At 33.9% G+C, this 16,442-nt stretch overlaps 3 protein-coding genes across 5 annotated transcripts; all 3 read left to right on the forward strand.

Annotated features, from left to right (window-relative positions):
• The first annotated feature begins 548 nt into the window (after positions 1–548).
• On the forward strand, positions 549–4,017 carry LOC108805808 (sterol 3-beta-glucosyltransferase UGT80A2). Of its 3 annotated transcripts, none has more exons than XM_018577757.2 (14): positions 549–988; positions 1,061–1,269; positions 1,341–1,577; positions 1,660–1,771; positions 1,865–2,035; positions 2,099–2,162; positions 2,244–2,301; positions 2,377–2,554; positions 2,639–2,769; positions 2,871–2,973; positions 3,054–3,130; positions 3,218–3,265; positions 3,375–3,524; positions 3,622–4,017. In XM_018577757.2, the coding sequence occupies exons 1-14, from the start codon at positions 787–789 to the stop codon at positions 3,790–3,792; spliced, it is 1,911 nt and encodes a 636-aa protein (XP_018433259.2). In that variant the 5' UTR covers positions 549–786; the 3' UTR covers positions 3,793–4,017. The 3 variants fall into 3 exon arrangements, with proteins under 3 accessions (XP_018433259.2, XP_056845789.1, XP_018433258.2); XM_056989809.1 differs by having other exon boundaries at positions 549–720; positions 751–1,269; XM_018577756.2 differs by having other exon boundaries at positions 549–1,269.
• Positions 4,018–10,954: 6,937 nt separating this feature from the next.
• On the forward strand, positions 10,955–12,880 carry LOC130495475 (protein TRIGALACTOSYLDIACYLGLYCEROL 4, chloroplastic-like). The gene is made up of 5 exons (XM_056986873.1): positions 10,955–11,256; positions 11,344–11,596; positions 11,678–12,038; positions 12,111–12,448; positions 12,538–12,880. The coding sequence occupies exons 1-5, from the start codon at positions 10,997–10,999 to the stop codon at positions 12,733–12,735; spliced, it is 1,410 nt and encodes a 469-aa protein (XP_056842853.1). The 5' UTR covers positions 10,955–10,996; the 3' UTR covers positions 12,736–12,880.
• Positions 12,881–14,405: 1,525 nt separating this feature from the next.
• On the forward strand, positions 14,406–16,440 carry LOC130496834 (ubiquitin-like-specific protease 1A; the record flags this gene model as incomplete). The annotated part of the gene is made up of 8 exons (XM_056989389.1): positions 14,406–15,258; positions 15,326–15,416; positions 15,492–15,590; positions 15,678–15,770; positions 15,845–15,964; positions 16,043–16,146; positions 16,224–16,296; positions 16,390–16,440. Coding segments are annotated over exons 1-8 (1,311 nt in total), but the record flags the coding sequence as incomplete, so codon positions are not given.
• Positions 16,441–16,442: the final 2 nt, after the last annotated feature.

A 16,442-nucleotide genomic window follows, 5' to 3' on the forward strand; every position in this document is an offset into this window, starting at 1 on the left:
AAAGGAACAAATAAAATAAACTATCAACTTTTGACCATAAAAAAATTGTGCATCATTAACAAAGATTCAAAAGTATACTCTCTCTGTTTTTAATAAATGATGTTTTACATAATTTTTTGTTTCAATAAAATGACATTTTCATTTTTAATACAAAATCTATTAATTTTTATATGTTATGATTATTTGTATTTTATAATCTATTTTATTATTAGTTGAATTGTGTTTAGTTGAAATTTATCTAGAAAATAAAAAAAGTTAATAATTTTTTAAAATTATATGTAAAATGTTAAAACGTCATTTCTAATTAAAAATGGTGAGAGTATTTTTTTTAACTTGGTCGTAGATTTGGAAGTGGCCTTTAGTTGTGAATTTTTAAATAAACATGAAACTAAATCAAAGATCCAGGGGGAGAAGAGTCAGAAGACGACAAAGACGTAAAATACGAAAAGACAGAAGAGTAGATTCGCTGTCAAAGAATACGACAGCGTTTCAAGGAATATTTATTGACCGAATCACCCATCATTTTCCGACAGTTAATTTGCGAAATCGCTGTCTGAACCAACCATCACGCATTGCTCGAATCAAACATTTTTCTTATAAAGTTTCGACTTTTTTTTTGAAGAAGAATTACGATAAGAAAAGAATCGTATAATTGATCTTTCCTTCACTTTCTGGGATTCATAAACACGCTTACGCAATTTCAAGAGACACCAAAGACAGAGAGACAGAGACAGAGACAGAGACAGAGACAGAGACAGAGACAGAGAGATAGACAGATCGGCTCTGATGGTGGAGAATACGATGCCGGCTAAACTTAGCAGGGCTTCTTCGTCTTCTTCTTCAAGTTCGGACCGTGCTTCGGTGAAAATCGAGGAGATTGAAGGCGGTGGTGGTAGTGGCTTCATCAATGGCTCTGAAGAAGTAGAGAGCATCCCACCAGATCCTCCTGTTACCTCAATTGCCGACAACGCTGTATCTGAATCTTCAGGTATCGTGTTTGGACTCATTCCCTTCTGTGTGGTTTTGAAGTCCATTGCTTGGCTTTTGTGTGTGTATTCAGGTGCTGTCAATAAAAGCTTTTCACGAGTACGGACAATGCCTGTGGAGAGTTCATCGAGTAGTGATAAGACTGAATCACCATCATCATCATCATCATCATCCAAGCCTAAGTTAGTTAAATCAAAAACTGAGAGGCAGCAGAAATCTACTCACATTCTTGCCGAGGATGCCGCTAAGATCTTCGATCACACAATCTCTGCTGGGAAGAAGGTATAAGCTTCTATTTAAAATGTCTGTTTTTGAATTACTTTTTAAAAAAAAATTGTTATTTTAAATTGCAGCTGAAATTGCTGAACCGTATAGCTACTGTGAAACATGACGGAACAGTTGAGTTTGAAGTTCCAGCAGATGCTATCCCACAACCTATTCCCGTAGACCGCGAAGAAGAATCCTCCAGAAATGGTTTTTGCTCTGATGAGGTGGACTTTAAGCACATCCCTCCTATGCAGATTGTGATGCTGATCGTTGGAACACGCGGAGACGTTCAGCCTTTTGTTGCAATAGCCAAACGCCTCCAGGTTGGTATATAGACATCTCCTACAACCTTAAAATCTTGGAAAAAAAAGGTTCTGAACTTGAATTGTTTGAAAAAATATGCAGGAGTATGGGCATAGAGTCAGGCTTGCAACACATGCGAATTTTAAAGAGTTTGTTTTGGCTGCTGGTTTGGAGTTTTATCCTTTAGGTGGAGATCCTAAAGTGCTAGCCGGTTGTATGTATCTATCTATCTATCTATCTACCAAACATTCCAGTTAGCTTTAGAAGTTATCAGCAATTCATTCATTTGGTTATGGTGTGTGTGCAGATATGGTTAAGAACAAAGGGTTTTTACCATCAGGCCCTTCAGAGATTCCGATTCAACGGAAACAAATGAAGGACATCATATATTCTCTGCTTCCAGCATGTGAAGAACCTGATCCAGATTCTGGAGTCTCCTTTAAAGCTGATGCCATTATAGCCAACCCTCCAGCATATGGTTAGGTAATTACTTTCAGCAACTTATCATAGTGGTAACTAACTTTGGAACATGCCATTTCAGGGCACACTCATGTGGCAGAGGCACTGAGGATACCGATTCATGTATTTTTCACCATGCCATGGACGTAAGTTTTATTTTGATTTCTTTTTATTGTTGTTGTGAATCATCATTCACTATCTTCCTTTGCTACTATGTAATGATTCAGGCCAACAAGTGAGTTTCCACACCCTTTGTCACGTGTTAAACAATCAGCAGGATACAGAGTGAGACTTGTTTACTCAAGATATTATCTGATTGGTTTGCTATAAAACTTGACTTCTTCATTAATTCAAATTCAGCTTTCTTATCATATCGTTGATTCATTGATCTGGCTTGGGATAAGGGACTTGATCAATGACCTTAGGAAAAAGAAACTGAAGCTACGTCCTGTTTCTTATCTAAGTGGAACACACGGTTCTGGCTCTAATATTCCATATGGATATATGTGGAGTCCTGACCTAGTCCCAAAGCCTAAAGGTAGTATATAACTCATGAGCTTACCAATGTAAACGATGATATGAATAGCAGTTTTAGTTCGTTACTCTTTACATTTTTTTTCAGACTGGGGGCCTCAGATTGATGTAGTGGGGTTTTGCTTTCTTGATCTTGCATCAAACTATGAACCTCCTGCAGAACTTGTGGAGTGGCTAGAAGCTGGTGACAAACCTATATATATCGGCTTTGGTAGTCTTGTGAGTTTTGTTTTTCCACTCAAACTTTTTTATCTATGAATGTGTTATGAGAAACTAAAAATAATATCTCTACCGTTCTGTGTGTTTATTTGTGGTAAAAGCCTGTCCAAGAACCAGAGAAAATGACTGAGATCATTGTGGAAGCACTTCAAAGAACTAAACAGAGAGGGATCATCAACAAAGGCTGGGGTGGTCTTGGAAACTGTTGGTTTACTTGCTTAGTTGCTTGTTTGGTAAACTATTTATAAATTATAATATATGGTTGATGTGGCTTTCATATACAGTGAAAGAACCCAAGGACTTCGTTTACTTGTTGGATAATGTCCCACATGACTGGTTGTTCCCAAGATGCAAAGCAGTGGTATGTCTATAATAATCCGCTACTCCTCATAGATTAGTCTCTGAACATCATGTTGCATCACACATTCTTGCTATTCTGCTTTTTCAGGTTCATCATGGTGGTGCTGGAACAACGGCTGCAGGTCTTAAAGCAGCGGTAAGTTTAATTTGAGTGGAAGGTAAAAAAATAGTATGCTTATTGATATGTGACTTTAGTATTTTAATAACATGCAAGTGTTTTTGCTTTTTTTTTGTTGAACACACAGTGCCCAACAACTATTGTGCCCTTCTTTGGAGACCAACCTTTTTGGGGAGAACGAGTGCACGCTAGAGGAGTAGGTCCTGCACCAATCCCAGTGGACGAATTCTCACTCCATAAGCTTGAAGATGCCATCAATTTTATGCTGGACGATGAGGTGAATAAATATACTTTTGAGAATAATTTTATGGTCATGGTAATGCCATTGGCCATTTGGTTTAATAAATGAAACTGAGCATTTGAATGGGGAGCAGGTGAAGAGCAGTGCAGAGACGTTAGCAAAGGCGATGAAGGATGAGGATGGTGTGGCTGGAGCTGTGAAGGCTTTCTTCAAACATCTTCCCAGTACACAACCAATTTCTCCGGATCATATCCCGGAACCATCTGGATTTCTCTCTTTCAGAAGATGGTTTGCCTGTTCTTAACTTCCTTTCTTACTCCCCAAGAATCTCCTCTCTTCTCTTGTGCATTGTTATCTCTTGTATGTCTGTTTATTCTCTTCTTGTGTTCTTTGGTTTTGGTTTTGCAACTACTCACTTAGGCAGAGTGTAACGTTTGTGAAGTACTTGAGGGAGTTTAATGTTTAGGTGATGCATATAGTTTTTGGCTTGGCATGAACAGCAAGAAAATGAAGACAAAGTTCTTTATGATTTGTGGGTTCGAATTTTAGTATCATATGACGCATGTGTTTCAGTGTCTTGAGCTGCAACTTCTATGGAATGGTGTGAAGAAGTAACACATCTTTTATGATGTCGAAAAATATACACATCTCTTCTTAAGAAAAGAAAAATGATTGCTCGCTTACCAAACGATGATTAGTTGATCATTGCATAACACTATGACACTGTTATTTATTAGTGGTTAATTATGTGATTTAACGTTGTAATGAGCATGAGGTAGAGTTGTAGTAAATTAGTTTTAACAAAGAAATAACAATCTTATATTGCTATAGAATTAAGAGCGATGAGGAAAACAAATCACGTGACATGATACAATTGGTGGCTAAACTCATTATCGGTATCATTAAACACTTACATTCAAACAAGTAACAGGTAAAGGTCAATTTCGATATCAACGATTTCAGTCGTGCCAGATATGATCCGAACAAATGGTCAGTACAAAATAAGATTTCAACTCAATTATAATTCAAAAAAACTATTTGAACTTCTTAAAATATACATAAATCTACAGGTTGTTTTGACTTTTGATTTAGTTTTCTTTTAAAATATATTCATTTCAATACTCGAATTCGTGTCTTAATATCTTTTGAAAGAGATACAATCATCGCAATACTAAACTAACTTTTTAAAATATTATTACAAATTTAAAATTATATACTATTATACTTCTTCGTCTAATCTAATTAAAACTTTGGTGATGCTATTTCTGATTTATATAAATACATTAACAAGTTTTAATTTATCATATATTTAATAAACTTATATTATACTAAAATATAAATAATAAAATTTTATATGTATTACCAAGGCGGCGATATTTATTCTTTACCCGCCTATTCTGTTGGGCCCTTTTCGAGTTTACTGATTGGCGACCCGGTTATTTCAGTTCAATCATATACATATAACCACAAGGATCTTGGATAAAAACAAATGCAAGAAAATGAAACACTGCAGTTACGTGTCTAAATACAAAGCTAGGTAAGATGAAGTTAAATTGACATTTAGACTAAAATCGGATGTAAATTGAATGGAGGAGAAGTAACAACATTATTGGTGATGTTGGCAAAACATGCCTATTATGTGTACATTGATGCCACTATACAATATAGGTTAAAACACAATCGACCATCGCGCACACAATAAATCATTATTTGTCTTAATGTTTGTGTTTTTTCTTAAACTTAAATTTTAGTTACGAAATTAACTGAAAATAGTAGATGAATAAATTCAGATGTGCCCAAATTTTTGAAGAGAAAGACCGGTGATACGATATCTTGTTCGCAAGGTAAGATTTATCTTAGAAAGGTGCGGTTTCTGAGTTTTTGAAAAAGAAAATAGGCGATCAGAATTGTAAAAGAAAAGAAAAATAAATTGCGTGCATATTACTAAGGCGACGATAATAGTTCTTTATTATTAAGAACGTTTCATAACATTTAGACATGCAATAATGTTAGTTATAGAGTTTAGGAATGCAACAACACATATCAGGGTTATTCCAACCAACGCATTCGCCTGCTAGATAACCTTTTTTTTTGCACTCGGCCATACAGTTGTTGTGAAACACACATGGTCCAAGGCATTCCATTGCTTTTGCTTCTACTTCTTCTACATTTCGTTTAAAAAAAAGAATTATGATGACATAATAATAATATTTTCACAATTTGTTATTATAAAAGACAAAATGTGCAGCTTATAAACGGACCAACCTGGAACCAAGAGAACGAGAAAAATTGAAGAAATTACGAGAAAGCTCATGAATCCAATCGTGTAGTTCATGTTTAAAGTAATGTCAATGTATCACTTTTACTTTCTCTTTAAAAAGCAATGTATCACTTTTGCCTCTGTCTCGAAATCTATGTTGTAGCTGTTTATAAGTTTGTTTTGAGATCAATCATATTTTATTCAAAGTCAAAACTGATTTGACTTTGGAAAACTCAAAGTCAAAACATAAGTTGATTTGACTTTGAATATATCCAAAGTCAAAGCAGAAATTTTACTGATTTCCACTGGACACATTCCAAATATATTGTTGCCAAATATTCATTGACTTTTCAATTAATTTACTGCCAATCTAAGGAGATTTGGATTTGATCATACATTTTATACATGCAACACGTGCTTAAAGCTTTTCATGATAAAATCATGGTCAATTCTCTCAAATACTTATCTTTTAATTTTTTGCCACAAAATAGCACTCAAAAAATAAAATGATCAAAATAACATTTTTTGTTTTGAAAATTTTAATTTTAATATTTTATTTTTAAAAATTTGAACACATTTCTAAAACTCTACTCCTTAACTCTAAACCCTAAATCTTAAACTAATTAACCCAAGGATTATAAATGCATATTTACCCTTCAATAAAAATTTTTTTGATCATTTTCTTTCTTGTGATGCTATTTTTAGACAAAAAACTTGGTTTAATGATATCCTGATCTTTTTCTCTAAAATCATACTTCTTCTGATTTCCATAATTGTCATTTTGATATTTTTTTACCACAAACAATATTACTTTAGAATTCATATACATATTGTTTATATATATTTTAACATTATACTATTAACTGAAAAATACTTTGATCTTATGAATAAATACATTTATTTCATAAACTATTGGTTAAACAAATACAATTATTAAAGATATAAATTTTTTAATTATTTTCGTGAAAATTTTAAAATAACACCTTTATAAAACGAGAATTATAAAAACTGTTTATTTATTATGTACACTTAAGTGCAAGCTGATGACATATGATTTTGTAAGTAAATGTACTACGGAATTCGGTTCTTTCTTCTTTACTTGAACTACTACATGTAACCTAGACGCCAAGTGCCAAATCAAAAAAATAACACATCATATATTTGATTAAACAAATTAAGGAACTCAAACCGTATAACTATTAAGTTTTTTGTAGAAACAATTTTTTTAAACACTAATCATGAAGTATTCCAAACTTATAAAAGGGTTTAGATTAATCTATAAGTGGAATAAGTAGAGGTATAATCCATAGATACATCTTTTTCTCCGGATATACAAATGGGTTAAAAGCGTGAATCCATATATGTGTAAGTGTTCAAGAGAAATGTGATTTAGTTTAGCGTTTCAGTTCTGTTTCCTTAGCACCCGACTACACTGTCCCAAACTTATAGAAACAAAGTTGAAACACAAAATATTTGGAATATCATACGACAATTGAAAATGATATGGAAATCATGATTTTATTTCCTTGAAACTAATCATGATTTTTAAGGAGCTATTTAAGCTAAAGTTAACAAGTACTCCCTTCGTTTTATAAATAGTGTCACTTTGACATTTTTCACACATACTAAAAAAATATTAATAAATGCATTTAAGTTCTCATTAGTTACACATATTCAACAAATATTATTTGAGATAAATGAAATTATTTAAAAAATCAATGCATTTGTAATTAATACTAAGTTGAAAATTACATTGAAATTCTAAAGCGATATTCTTTTTATAACAAGAAAAAATGTTAAATGATATTTAATATGAAATAGAGGGAGTACAAAATTAAACTATCATTTTAAATACTCAAGAAACATGTATTTGTATACATTCGAGTTTTATACCAACACAAACAATGTATACTTTTATATATACACTTGGAAAGAGTCGTCGAAATAAAACTACATGTACAACGTAGGTTAAAAATCTAGTTTTCGCAAAAACAAAGAAAAAGGTAAAGTAAAAGGGGCAAGACATGTTCCCTAACAAAACAAAGGCGAGAAGCTTCCAAGAAGGCAAGAATTATATAAAGGTAACAAAGTGCCTAAGCTAGAATGCAGATACTTAACCACAAAGCAGTGCTTTTAAAGCTGTCTTAAAGTTTGGGACACAAAATACAAATACAAAGGAGAGGAACATGTATTATTGAAACATATATCTTCCTTCTAGATTATAAGCATATCATTCTTTTGACTGATACTAATTGCTTTTGTATTGATTCGTGCCTAAAAAGTTCCTTCTTTCTAACATACATTCGTTTTTCTTTTCAAAAAGTTTGAATAACGAAAGGAGTTTTAGTTTCCATTGTTTGGTGGATGCATATCGTCTTATAATAAGAACGGACTTATTACTTTGCCAACTTATTATCAGAGTGCCTACCCTCAACTTTGCCTGGTGAAGTCATATATTGGCCAAAAACATAGAACATGCATGTAACGATGAATATGAATGCAGTGCCGGACTAACCTTTCATACTGTCCAATCAAAATTTAAAAACTATGTCTTTGTATAGATTTTATCAATATCGTAAAACAGTAGAAAATAACGTAATTCATTAAAAATTTCAAAACATATAATCTATTTATAAAAACAGTGATATTATATATACTTATTGTTAGAAATATAATTTTACTTACATTATTCTACAAAATCATCGACTAGAATAATATAGTCAAGTCTTTAAACCATAATCATTTCAATTGATAATATAACTAATTTAATTTTTTTGGTTATATGGAAGACCGCAAATAATTTTATTAGCATCAATTTCGAAAAATTTCCCCACCTGTGGCAAATACACCGAAATGGTCAACAATATACGATAAACCATTTATGTGTTTCGAACTTTTTCGTACATTGATTATCAAAGAATCTTTAGTTTCTTAAACAAATCATCACCAATTATATATGAAAGCGTAACATTCTTTAAATAAACTTCCAGATTCAAACATGATGCCCTCAAAATATCTTCGCTTGCATCTATTAAATTTTTAAAAATTAAACAAAAATTCAAAATTTTGGAATTGTTCACGTCTGAATTCAAGAGAAATTAGAACTACAGCTTTAACAAATTTTATTCTAACTAAAAATTCTTAGTAAATTATTATATTTTAATAAGAAAACCTACAAGATTCATTTACTTATAGATATAATAATTTTTAAAAAATAAAATATGCCCTACCAATTTGGATGTCTTAATTCGCTGCTGCTTAGGTGGCTTGCCTTCTGGACCGGTTCTGTATGAATTTTTAAATAAATCCTCTCGTTCTTAGTGACAGCTTTATCTATGTAAATACATGTTAATTACTTGCTACAGTTTTTTAACTTTCAAGGGATAAAATTTTTCTTCCTTTGGAGGATATCATATGTTCATTCCATGGGGGGTTACTATATACTCCCTCTGTTTTTTAAAGATGTATGTTTTGGTGTTTTCACACATATTAAGAAAATATATTAACTATACATCATTTTTAGAAATTATCAAATTCCAATGCATTTTAACCAAAAGTCTTTCAATAAATTCAATCAATTTTATTGAAATTTGCAATTTTTGTATAAGAACATAAAAAATACATCTTTGTGAAACAATTTATTTTTCTAAAACATCTATCTTAAAAAAACAGAGGGAGTATTAGAACTAAACGCTAATTTTCTAATACATTTGATTTTCGATGCGGTTATGATAGCGGGAAATCAGTCAATCACTAAGATGCTCGTTGGTGGCTAGATGGTTTAGCTCTAGTAGATTATTTGTTTACAATGATTCACTAGAATTTTGTATCTGATATCACGAAAATAACATCCCTGATCACAAGCATAAAAGTATTGTATGCGGAAGCATTTGATTCGAATTTTTTTGGTTTGTTTTCTGCATTTGTTATCAATAAATCACAGGTTTATCAAATTATATTTGCCAAAACATAAACCAGAGTTTGATATATATCTTAAATGCGTGATAAGAATGTATATAGAGAAAAAAGGACATAATAAACTCACAGACTTAACGAATTATGATTACATTTATTGGAATCATCACGTAGAAACACACATGCTACGAAATAAGAACAAATTTTCTTCCAAACTACTAGTATGTAGAAGAAGGCAACTTCTATAATTGGTACGTTTAAAGAAACTGAAGAAGAAGGTGATGGAATCAGTCACGAGTCTCGTGAAACCTTCTGATGAAATCAGTGGATTTCCTGTTAATAGCAGGTTCGACAACGTACCAATTATAGAAGTTGCCTTCACTATCTTCACCATACATCTCGTCGTCCGTTCCTCCCGGGTTTAATCTCTGTCTTCTCCTCCACCATGCCTTGAAGCTGCCGAAGAAGCCAAACAAGAAACGCCAAGAACCTCCCATTATAATCCTTTAGAAAAAAACGAAAAACGTTAAGAGAGAGATGTACTTTGCTTGTATATGTCTAAAGATGCATATAAGCATGTGAGTGAACGTGAGGTCTGATGGTTTAGGGTTCAAAACACAAGGTCTTTCTTTATAGAAGGCTGACTAAGCTGGAATCCTAGAGGAACCATGCACGAAACACCCGTCGCCCACCAACCAATAAAATACTCTTTCTGTTTCAAGTTAATTTTTGTTGTAATGTTATAATAAAGAAGTATCTTTTTTTTTTCCAATACAGTTTTTTCATTGATTTATTTTTTAAATATTAATTAAATTATTTTAAATAATAAATATAGATTTCTAATAATTAAATTAGAGAAAAAATTGATATTAAACTATTTTAAAATTTTGTGTGAGATAACCTAAACGACACATAAGCATTGGTAACATAATTTTTTTAACGATAATTCATTATGCTATTACAATTATGATATGAAAAAAATTACATAAACGATTCGACAACCGACAACCAGAATTTTGAATCTAAATTTATCTGTAAGAAATTGCATAGAACCCTAAACATGGATGTAAAATTTTTAAACATTAATCATTAGACTACGGTGCTTCAATAACATAAGTTTAAGTAAACAAAATTTATCATAATCAATTTGATAATAGCAGACCAACATTTGTCACTGAACAAAAAAAAACAGCACGCATTTTGCTTGTGCGACCCTAAAACGTCAGGGTCTCCTCCGAGCCAATCCAGAAAAAAAAAACAAAGAGATTAACGAATAAGTTCGGTCATCTCGAGGTTCTTCAACTAGAAATCGGAAAAAAAAAAGCCGACGGCGATGAACAGACTGAGATGGGTCGGAGAGGGAGACATATGGGAGCTAGACAAGTCGACTCCCGTGACACTCGAAGCCACGGCACGTGCCGTTTCAAACGACCCTCTCCCTCTAGGTCTCTCAAGAGGAACTCGTCTCTCTCGCCCAAAGCAAGCCGAGTTCTTCCACCGCTTCATGGCCACACCTCTCATCCCTTCCTTCTCCCCTCTCGCTGGTGGCCTCTCTCTCCAAAAGGTCCTCACTTTCCCTTTCCCCAACAACTGGTAACAACCGAACTTAAAAAAAAAATCTCACCTTTTAATCCTGATTCTGTCGGTAAATGTTGGTTTTTGTTTTGTAATGTTCCAAAGGTTTGTGTCTCTTCTGGGTCAGTTCGATGTTCAGAGATTCGTGTCTGAGGTTAAAAAGAGTGAGGCTTTTGTTCGTGGGTCAGCTTCTCGGTTAAGCACACTTGGCAAGCAGTTAAAGGATAAGTCTTTGTACGCGTTAGGTTTCTGCTCTGAGCTGTTGTTGACACCAGAGGATACTCTGCTTCTTAGCTATGATACTTACAAATGTGATCCTAACAAGAATCCAAGAGCTAAAGCTGTCTTCAATCACAAGGCAATTCCTTTTTTTTTTGCTTTACCTTCTTGTTGTCTCTTTAACAGAATGTGATTAGTGATGCTTACTTTTTTTTTTCAGTTTCCACTTCACAATCTGACAGCAGAAGCGGTTTGGCCTGGACTATATGTGGATAAAGAGGGTGAATATTGGGATGTACCTTTTTCAATGGCTATTGATCTAGCTTCTCTTCCTGCTGAGTCTGGTCTAAGTTACCATTTATGTTTGCATCATAACAGTGGATCTCCCAAGAAGTTTAGTTCTGTTGATGCTGTGGAAGTGCCTCCTCCGGCTTCTCTGCTTCCTGGTTTGTCTCTGAAATCCGCGTTTTCTTATAGAGCCAACATGGATCTCTGGAGAGGTATCACTCCAAAGCTAGAAGCCTGCAAGCCCTATGACATCTTTCTCAGTAGTCCTCATGTCTCAGTATCTGGGATCATCGGTATGATAAAGTTTCTTAGACTCTGTTTCAGAAGCATTGGGATGTTATTACTAACTTCCTTTGATTCAACAGGTAGTGTGATGACTGCAGCGTTTGGTGAAAATTCAATCAGAACAAAACTTGAGAAGGACTCTGAAGGTGTTGGAGGATTCTCTCTTCATTTACCATCAGTAAACTCCGGATTCATGGCTGATGCCTTGGGACGTGCGTCGCTCACAGCTCAGTATGGAAACTTTCAGAAGCTCTTCTTTGATCTCACCCGTTTCCACGCTAGACTAGACTTCCCTCATGGTCTGAGGTTCCTTACCGGTGCCACTAGTGTCGCACAAGAACTTTTGAATTCTCGGCAGCCTAGTTTAGAAGCGTTTCAGAAAATCTGCCCGGAAGTATCAGTATCTCTGCAGCAACAGGTAAAAGAAAGCATGACTATCTTGCTATCTCTGATTTATTAAGTTTTCAGCTACTTGATTCATAAGGCTTGTATGGATTTTTGTTGCAGATTGTTGGACCTTTCAGTTTAAGAGCTGAGTCTGGAATTCAGATTGATCTGAAAAATGAAGGTAACCCTGTGACTATACATAACGCAACTTTTGCCATCGAATATGCTCTCCAAGTGCTTGCTTCTGCCAAGGCTGTCGCGTGGTACTCACCAAAACAGAGAGAATTCATGATTGAACTTCGCTTCTACGAGACATAGCATAATTTGCACAAAAATGCATGAGGTTTTGCATGACAGACCTTGTGAAGATTGTAACAAATTTATACTCGTTTTCATCAAATTGTTACAGAATCTGAAATGACCATAAACAGATTACATGTTCTTAGTAGCATCAGTTCTTACTTATATTCATAACCAAATGTATTTTTTAGTCCAATTTGAACAGACAGTTCAGCTTAAATTGTTTTAAATCAGTAAATTCATTTAAATATGGCAAATCAATCTTTTTAACAACAATAACTAAACTAATTAGATGTACCACCAATTCAGATAACTAAAATGGAGATACATAATCAATGTATAACACACTCACTACATGAAAGTTTGTTTACCATTGTAGTATGTGCTTTTATTATATGTCTGATCAAGACATTAGAATTTTTTATTATTGTCAAAATTTATTTATATGAAAATAAATGATGGGACATTCTTCTAGTGTTGTGGCGACATAACTCTAGCTAAAAACATTTCTGATCTATATGATTTGGTGTAAATTAACTTAAATCAATTTAAACATATGTAAATCAATTCTAATCGGTTAAAATAAATAATATTAAAATATTATAACCAATTTAGACCAAATAGAAAGCAAAGCTTATACACTTTTCTGAATATCTTAACCAATTTAGACATTAAAATATCATAACCAATTTAGAATAAATAGAAAGCAAAGCTCATACATTTTTTCTAAATCGATTTAAAATAAGTGTATGGGTTTTTGTTTCATAATCGGTTAAAATAAATAATATTAAAATATCATAACCAATTTAGACCAAATAGAAAGCAAAACCAATACACTTTTTCTGAATCAAACAAAGGTTTGGGATTCAGATTGATCTGAAGAACGGACCTAACGTGACACATTACATAACACAGTATTTGCTATCAAATAAGCTCTCCAAGCGATTGGTTCTGCTAAACAAAAAGAGTTCATAATTGAGCTTCGTTTCTATGATACATAGGTTAAGAATATACATTAGTTCTTATTTTTATTTATAACCAAAAGTATATATTTTTAAATCTAAATTCAACATCGATTTAAGTTGTCCTAAATCAGTACATCGGATTAAATATGTATAAATCAATTTTTTTACAACAATAACTACACTAAGTAGATGTTACCATTGATTTACATTCTTAGTAATAAATATGTATGAATCAATCCATTTATAATCGATTCATTTATGAAATTAACATTCTTGATAAAAAAAAAACTACGTAGACATTGCCACTGACTCTGATGCTGATTCATATAATCAGACCAAAGTCACAGAATCAATATATCACAAAGCAGAAAGAGAACTCCGAAAATTACATATAAGCTTGTTTGTCATTATATTTTATGTTCTTGATATATGTTTGATCAAAAAAATTATTATATCATCTAAATTCAGCCATATGAATATTATATGTTGGTCATTTTTCTAGTGTTAACACCTTATTCACCAACAGAGAATAATCTATTACAAAAATTACTTTGGTAAGAACTAAAGTAAATCAATTTAGTAGGCTAAATTAAATAACACTAAAATACATTAATAACCAATCTAAACCAGAAAGGGAAGCAAAGGCCCGGAAACCTCTCTCTGAGACAGAGGATTAGGAGTCAGCAGATTAAGTTTGACAACATATAATCCAACCATAACGACCCGGGTCGAGTTGCCGCTTACCCGGTCGTCATCGGGAGCGTCGCAAGTCGCTCTAAAGGCGACCGACTCCTTTAATAGTATAAGATAGATCGCTTGCTCCCGAGTTTGGGGATTTTGACCTTTCAATCCTCTGGATCGAATTGGTCCCTTTTTGGTGGTTCACTCACACACAAATGTGTTTGGCTTCAGCAGTAGTCACTACACACACCTATAGCGCCGCTTTAACTTCTTGTTCAAACTCCAGTTCTAAGGCCATGGCTCCAGGAAACCACCACCGTTATTATTACCCAGAAGTGAAATCTCCTCTGCCGAGACAACTCCACGCTCCTTCCCCTGTCCGCAAGTTCGGCCTCTCCGCTTTGCCGAAACAGAGTCGTAGCAGCTTAGAAAGGAAGACACTTGATTTGCCTCCTTTGGCCTATACACAAGTGATTGATGTTGACGAGGTTGATTACGTGGAGGTTATATCCTCCTCCTCCTCCGACGACGAGGTTGAGATTGTTGAGAACCTTGAGAGTAGTGAAAAGGAAGAGTCTTCTTTAGACGATGCCAATCCGAAAAACGGGAGCTTTACTATGGCGGTTGATGATTCTCAAGCTGACCCTGTGACTGATGTCTGCAGTTTCGAAGCGTATAGAAAGACACTCAAGAGCGCCGAGAACCGGACTTCTAAACTGAAAGCCAGAGGCTTTGGCGATGTTTTGAGAGAAAGGTGTCGTGGTCTGTTGCGAAGCTTGCGTTCCTTTTTCAGACAAGATCAAGAAGAACCATTAGATGTAAGAGGTGAACCGTTTCGATCTCTATCCGAGGAAGATGTGACAGCAGTCAAGCAAGCATTCTCAGCTAATGTTCAGTATGTTTTTTTGATTCTTGGTCTCCTTTTGTTTACTTTCTTGTTATGTAATGCTCTTTTGATGCAGGAACATCTTGGTTACACATGAGAGTTCAAACATTGACATTAGTGTGGAGAAACTGAGGTGTCTTAAACCAGGTCAATGGTTGAACGATGAGGTTAGTAATAGTCACTCTTTTCGAATTAAAACCTCTATGGTTTAGGTAAAAGCTTGGGACTTTTGTTCTTTGTAGGTGATTAATTTGTATCTAGTATTGCTGAAAGAAAGGGAAGCTAGAGAGCCAAAGAAGTTTATCAAATGTCATTTTTTCAATACATTTTTCTTCACCAAGGTTATTATAATCACATTCCTATGTATTTATATATGTTCATATGAATTATATAACGAGAAAGAACATACCTTAAAATCACACCTCTAGTTAGTTCATTCGGGGACTGGATACAACTATGGTGCAGTCAGAAGATGGACTTCAATGAAGAAGTTGGGCTACCATCTCATAGATTGTGACAAGGTGATAACTTCTTTTTTTGTGTGATTTTTATTCTATCATTATACTTTCTAAGAGAACATTTTTGTTGTTGACAGATATTTATCCCTATACATATGAACATCCACTGGACATTGGCTGTTATTAACATAAAGGAACGAAAACTCCAGTATCTTGATTCGTTCAAAGGAAGAGAGCCTAGAATCCTTGATGCGCTGGTAGGATTTGAGCAAGTGAAACATGTTTTACTTTCCTCGCATGGAGCCTGAATATGTATTCTTTTAATCATTTGTCAGGCTAGATACTTTGCGGATGAAGTAAAGGATAAGAATAAAGTGGACGTTGATGTAAGTCAATGGAGACAAGAGTTTGTGCAGGACCTTCCTGAGCAAAGAAATGGGTATGTTATCATTCTTTTCTAATTAGTTTGTACGTTCACATTAGCTTGTGTATGAACTTGTGCTCTGCGTTTTGCAGTTTTGATTGTGGAATGTTTATGCTGAAATACATGGACTTTTACAGCAGAGGTCTGGATCTTTGTTTCACTCAGGTATAAATTGATGGAAACTACATTTAGAAACTGTGATTGTGTGAGAGAGACTAAGAGTACTGAATGTAAAGATGTTTGCGTGATTTTCTGCAGGAGCATATGCCATACTTTCGGGTTAGGACAGCAAAGGAGATTCTGCAACTGAG

The sequence above is a fragment of the Raphanus sativus genome, chromosome 6 (genome assembly GCF_000801105.2).
Source record: "Raphanus sativus cultivar WK10039 chromosome 6, ASM80110v3, whole genome shotgun sequence".
NCBI classification, from domain to species: Eukaryota; Viridiplantae; Streptophyta; class Magnoliopsida; order Brassicales; family Brassicaceae; genus Raphanus; species Raphanus sativus.

Bases quoted from the DNA above. Each gene is read 5' to 3' on its own strand.
- LOC108805808 (XM_018577756.2), top strand. From the start codon at position 787: ATGGTGGAGAATACGATGCCGGCTAAACTTAGCAGGGCTTCTTCGTCT. The intron at 2,974-3,053 runs GTTGGTTTACTT...TTTCATATACAG, and splicing joins CTGGGGTGGTCTTGGAAACT to TGAAAGAACCCAAGGACTTC. The intron at 3,266-3,374 runs GTAAGTTTAATT...TTGAACACACAG, and splicing joins CTGCAGGTCTTAAAGCAGCG to TGCCCAACAACTATTGTGCC.
- LOC130495475 (XM_056986873.1), top strand. From the start codon at position 10,997: ATGAACAGACTGAGATGGGTCGGAGAGGGAGACATATGGGAGCTAGAC. The intron at 12,039-12,110 runs GTATGATAAAGT...TTGATTCAACAG, and splicing joins CTCAGTATCTGGGATCATCG to GTAGTGTGATGACTGCAGCG. The intron at 12,449-12,537 runs GTAAAAGAAAGC...TTTTTGTTGCAG, and splicing joins CAGTATCTCTGCAGCAACAG to ATTGTTGGACCTTTCAGTTT.